Source organism: Trachymyrmex septentrionalis, unplaced genomic scaffold, assembly GCF_001594115.1.
Source record: "Trachymyrmex septentrionalis isolate Tsep2-gDNA-1 unplaced genomic scaffold, Tsep1.0 scaffold29, whole genome shotgun sequence".
NCBI classification, from domain to species: Eukaryota; Metazoa; Arthropoda; class Insecta; order Hymenoptera; family Formicidae; genus Trachymyrmex; species Trachymyrmex septentrionalis.
In genome coordinates, this window is record NW_017305451.1 from 3367261 (window position 1) to 3373409 (window position 6149).

The window sequence follows — 6149 nt, forward strand, 5'->3', positions numbered from 1 at the left end:
CATATCAAGAAGTTATAACAGACAATATAAAATTATATGATGTACAAATTTCTTTTTATTTCATAAATTAATTTACTTTTGCGTAACATTCTATTAAAAATGTGTATTATGAGCTTTCCTTCTCGCGAGAAAGACTTCATGCCCTTTCGAAGCTCGACCTTTTCGCAAATTCCATTGTCGAAGAGTAGTCATCAGATCTCTGATCGATAATCTATCAATGTATGTAGAAATATTACTTATGCACATGAAGTTTCCGCACTGTTGTATCTCAAATGCCGGATTCAATAGCGTCCGAATGTACTTCCAAGTGAAGGTGAGCGGAAAGGAAGGCGAAAGGGTGAGTTGCTGATACGCATTGCCAAGCATGTGTATATCTTTATCCGAACCTCCTTGAGAGCTATAAGCTCAGCGTGCATACACGCGTTTTGTTAAAAGGCGTAGGTGTGCTCACTTGAGACGATGTAGGAATACCGATGGCATGCGGAGATATAATGTAACTTTCGGTCGTGAAGAATATTGCCTTTCAAAGCGCAATGTTGCTGATTCCAATCCTGCTGGGAAAAGTCTGTCTTGTAATGCTCGCATAGGAAGGGCAGCATTCCGCAAGCAGGTCGTAGAAATGATGTAACATGTTACGACGTTTATGTCAAGAGTTTATGTTATAATAAATTACTCCCGATTACTTTAGAGAATCTATAGAAGTAAGAATAATAAGTTAAAAATTGATAGCTACGAAATTGTGTTGAGGAGTAATAAAATATATTCTTAAAGTTTTTCTATACGTCATATCTAGATAAGAGTTGATATTTTATACGACAAGAGCTAAAAAATATATTGAAAAATAAAAAAAATATTACAGATTTTTAAAACCGATTTAATTCTTTATACTCGTAAATAAATATGATCATGAAAAGATCATAAATATGATCATAAAAGATGGCATAAAAATGTGACAATCAATAGAATATTGACGGATCAACGTTATTACTAGGAATGCACCAAATATCCGGAAAGTATCCGGTATCCGGTATTATTTAGCACTTTTTTACTATCCGACCGAATAGCCGGATATCACTATTATCCGGAGAGGTATCCGGTTGAAATTTGATATCATTAAATTGTCGACTTTTTCTTATACAAATGTTCTAGAAATAAATATTCATATTCATGATGCTATAATATCTTATATATTGTCGCAAAATTACAATTTTTTTCCCTATAGGCTTTTTTTTAGAAAACATTTTCTCGGAATCCGATCGGATATCCGAAAAATGTCGAATATCCGACTTAAAAAAATTGCTTTCTCGAGTATTCGATCGGATAGATATCCGATGTTACATTCTGCCCAGATATCCAATATCCGGTAATTTTATGATCCGGTGCATCTCTAGTTATTACTATCTCGTTTTTTTAATTAAGTTATTGAGCATAAAACATTTTATTAGCGTGTAATAATAACTGAAAAAAAGTTAATGGTAAAGAAGTTCCATGAAAAGCTCTATAAAATACGAACTTTCTAAATCGAAGATTACAACGATGTACAACGATGTAATTAATAATAATTCTTTTGATGATACAGACGATTGCGATATACACTTCTTTACTATTTACACATATTTATATATCAATAAATATTACTCTCTTACAGGTTTTATTAGTTCGAAGATTGATTTCTTCTTGCAGATTACAAGAAAACAATTATATAATTTCTTCCTATGCTATGCATTATTCTATATATGCATCTGCATAGAACGATTTTTAGAAACGTATTCACCTTGACATATTTCTGTGATATGTTTCGTATACAGTCCGTTTTCTGCATTGTGATTCATCAAAAAAGAGATTTATCTGTCGTCGACATATATATGGTGATTGCGAGGTACTCGCCCTAAGTTGTTTCATAAAATATAACTCCTGGCTTAAAGTCCCAATTAAATTTGGAGTCAATTCTTTTCTTGTAATGCAAGACGGCATAATATAATAATTATTAAATATTATAATATTTTACAAGATGAACAAATAACCGTGTTACTAAGGCCCAGTTTCATAACTCACGATTAACTCTTAACCGAGATTTAATTTATTCATTGTCTCTTTCCAATTCTAGAGTTGGAAAGAGATGAGAAACAAATTGAACTTCGGTTAAGAGTTAACCGTGAGTTGTGGAACTGGGCTTATATCGTATTAGAATTGATAAACCATATGAATAGTTTTATCGTTGCCGTTAGCTACTTTATTTTCCTTTGCAAACGAATCTCTATGAAATTGAAACGCGCATACATCTGCAGGTAATATCTTGAAACCCGAGTGTGTAATATAATATATTCTTACTAAGAAAACTTTTTGTGATAGCTATTTGTATTTCATATGTATGTATATTGAGTTTCAGCAACCGTGCATTGTAAAATAATATAATTTTTTGTTATTGAGAAACTCACGGATTTATATAATATGTTTTGTAACACAAAGACATTCCGAAAGCGAGACATTTCCAAAGCGAAATTTAATTCACGCATTTTACTTTAACAAAAATTCGAAATTTTTTCTGAGGAGAAATCGACTCCAAAGTAGTATAAAATATGCTGTAGAATTTCTAAATCATTTTTTTCTCACGTTTTTTTTGTGAATATCCGGCTCTGATGACAAGATACATCATTAATTATAAAATCAACTACTATTTTGATTTTAGATAACAGTGCAGGTGTTGATGCTACTAACGGTGACTGTGGTCAGTTCCTTACCGCTCGCCAATGTGCACGTGAAATTCGTGTCGCCACCTAATGTGTACGAGCATAGCGTTACAACAGACGGTTAGCTTCTGATTACGTAATAATATTTTATATTATCAAGTTGAGATGCTTTAACTTATTCGCATTTGTATTTAGGAGATCGAACGGTAGCCCAAAAATCGTTTATATCGATCGGCCGACGAAACGTGGCCAAGCATTCTAATGATCTCGGTAAATATTTTATTTTTATACTTGTATACAATTATTTTAGTGTAATTAATTAGGAATATTAGTCAGAATTAACCCTAATCGGTATTTGCTTTGAAATTTTCTTAATTGCATGTATTTACGGGTCTAGTGTACTTTAAATTAATGTATCTTTACTTAAAATAATTGAAGTTCAAGCAATTAATCAAGATGTAATTGAATGATTTATTTCATTTTAAAGGTCAAAATTTGAAGAATAAGCATATGTAACTATAAGGTTGTAAAAAATATTTATCATAAATAATTTTTCAGAATGTACTTGAAGAAAATATTCGAGTCTTTTTATTGGACCTGCAAACATCGATTAGAGTTAATAATATATCTTTTAAACGACATCAGTAAAAATCATTTATATCTGTGGTTCATTTTTATAGATTATAATTATAGGACAAGTTTCGGACAAAATCACTTACAGCAAGTGATACAGAGTTCAGGAAACGTCGAATCTCTGTGGCCAATTGGGGTTTTTCTGCCACCAACTGACATCAATGATCTTGGGTATAGCTGGCAAGAAATATCGCAACGCTTCCCCGATTTCTACAAATCACAGCGTAAGACCATCTTTTCTCAGAGATTTGCTGACTATGATACAAAGCGGTCTACATATGCTTTTTAATTAATGCTTTCTACTGTTACGCTTTGGATAAATGGCATCCTAATTTGCTATCTTCTTTTATATGTATATGTATAATAATGTATATCGTTTCGTTTCCATATAATTTTGGTTCGTTCTAATTGCAGAACGAGATCCATATTTATTGACCGGCCGTGAAGCAATGTTGACAGTTAAATACCTCTATGGGTTGGGTGAACTTTTCTTCGACAATTATCCTCATGTAAGAGCGTTATTGCGAAATCAGGAAGAGAGGAGACTGAATGGTTTGCATGGACACATTTTGGGCAGTATAAATCCTAGGTCTCCATTTCACAAGAAAGGTAGAAAGGGACAACTAATCTAAAAATGATTTACGTTTAACATTGCTGAGTACAAAAATTCACATGAGCTAAATTTTGCAGTACGTATAATATTTTTTTATTACAATTTCCAGAATTTTGTGAACATACTACAACAAAATGCAACTAGTTAGAAACTAACGTGTACTTTCGGAGGGAATAGAAATGATATATTCAAGATTACATTTTAAATTAATAATAATATAATTATAGAATGTCCCACCAGTACTGCGTCAACGCTTAATGGCAGATTTTTATACATTTTTCTCAAATTGACTCCAAATTAACAAAATTAATTAATAAATAAAAAATATCTAAAAATACGTTTAATATTAAAACACGTCTTACTTGTGATTATTTTATAATAGGTATGCATTATAAAAAACATATATTACATTCTACACATACATCCACAACATACATATCCGTCAGAGTACTGATTCCTATAAAGGATTCACAGGAAGTTTAATCACTTTAATCCATCCATACGACGAAGTATCATATACATCCTCAAATAAGCCACCGTGTTAAATATACAGATAATGTTATTAAAAAACTACTAGTGATGGTCATTTTCATCGTTCCGTTACAAAGATCTCCATAACACAGGCACATGTACACTTTCTTGTAATTCCACACAGTATAAGCACATCTCTCTTCGTTGTCATCAGGACCTCGCTGGAAGCACAATCTCTGCGTGGCGATACCGTATTCTGTGACATATAAATTTATTAGTATTTTTTAGAATTTTTTACAAAAGAATTAAACTAACTGTATCAATTTTAAGTCCTACTATTTAATGAATAATTTCATTAATAATGTAATATGAATATAATATTAAATAAACTTTATGCGAAATATGTATTTTTATTATAGAACTAAATTATGTTGCTAAATAAAATTTTTTTTAAAAGAGGAATAATTTACCGTTATTTAAATTTTGGCTCTCGATGATTTTTCCGCACCATCCGGAAACACACGGCACCGCGTCAATGCCTTTTTCGAGCGCGATTTGTGTAGAATTCATAGTGAAAGGATCTTTGCACGAGCCTAAGTCTCCTCTCGATCTGCAGCTTACGCATCTCCGAAGAATGCCTGCAATAACGCAACGAATGAAACTGTCACTTTTACCTGCTACCGCGTCATTTCACTCGCGCCGCATAGACATCGAACGATAATGATATGCAGAATTTTCTTATAATTTAGCATTGAATAAAGCAAAATTATTTGTACAATATGATTTGTAATTTAATAATAATTAATCTGTATTTAAATCAGAAAATTTATTTTATTTATAAGATATAGAAATAAATATTCATATAAAATATTGTACTTCAGATCTCTTATTAACAAAACAAAAATTTTTACCAAAGATAAGGTATTAATTGAACCTTGTAAAATTTCGAATTTTTCCTTTTATGCGCAATTTTAATTTAAAAAAATTTTACAAAGAAATTTCATCAAATATGGTTACTTGACTTGATTTATTAACCGTTAGTTATTCGTCTATTATCAAACGTTGTCACTTTTTAAAAAGATATTTAAGAATATGATAAAAAATTTCAAGATAAATGCAGATAAAATAATTAAAAGTTCTTTGACTTGTGATAGAAACTCACCGACACATTCCTGAAGTGCGATTATACAGAAAGTCAGGATAATCGCTTGGACGCTTGTGTAAAGTTTCATCCTATTTCACTTTTAATCTGGATTCAGTCTTTTTATAGTTGGAGCCTACTAATTCGTTAATAAACACTGTAGATAATGAGCCAGGAGCTACGATAGAACACAGCCATTTTGGAACTAAACTTAACTGTCTGGAGACAGATATGTACGCCTTATAGCTGTCTCTACCAGTTCCCCCTTTCACTCAATTTTAAGGTCACAGTATGCCGAAGAAGATCGGATCGAGGGAACGCGAAGGAGATAGCCACGAGGTCTGACGAAGCGTTCTCGAACGATAACTAGTCGTACAATTTAAACATCAACAGATTTATCCACAATAATATTAAAAGTATATATGCGCATGATAAAAACATGCAGTTAATGTGTGTCAGTCAACAAACTTAAATAATTAAATATTCTCCTGGAAAAATTTTTAATTTTAGTAAATACGTAAAAATCATTGTAAGAAAAAATATACCAAATATTCACGGAAAAAGATGTTATATATATATATATATATATATATATATATAC

At 31.4% G+C, this 6149-nt stretch overlaps 2 protein-coding genes across 2 annotated transcripts in view; one reads left to right on the top strand and one right to left on the bottom strand.

The window, feature by feature from the left end:
* LOC108749489 overlaps window positions 1–4232 on the top strand; it is a 6617-nt gene extending 2385 nt beyond the window's left edge. The window contains exons 2-6 of the mRNA XM_018488251.1: window positions 2690–2810; window positions 2886–2960; window positions 3371–3547; window positions 3738–3932; window positions 4046–4232. Of these exons, the coding sequence (XP_018343753.1) occupies window positions 2690–2810; window positions 2886–2960; window positions 3371–3547; window positions 3738–3932; window positions 4046–4080 (603 nt within the window). The 3' untranslated portion in view covers window positions 4081–4232. The remainder of the gene's footprint in view (window positions 1–2689; window positions 2811–2885; window positions 2961–3370; window positions 3548–3737; window positions 3933–4045) is intronic.
* A 55-nt stretch (window positions 4233–4287) lies between these two features.
* Window positions 4288–6149, bottom strand: part of LOC108749301 — a 5262-nt gene continuing 3400 nt past the window's right edge. The window contains exons 9-10 of the mRNA XM_018487901.1: window positions 4878–5045; window positions 4288–4663 (exon numbers count right to left, since the gene is read on the bottom strand). Coding sequence (XP_018343403.1) covers window positions 4461–4663; window positions 4878–5045 — 371 coding nt within the window. The 3' untranslated portion in view covers window positions 4288–4460. The remainder of the gene's footprint in view (window positions 4664–4877; window positions 5046–6149) is intronic.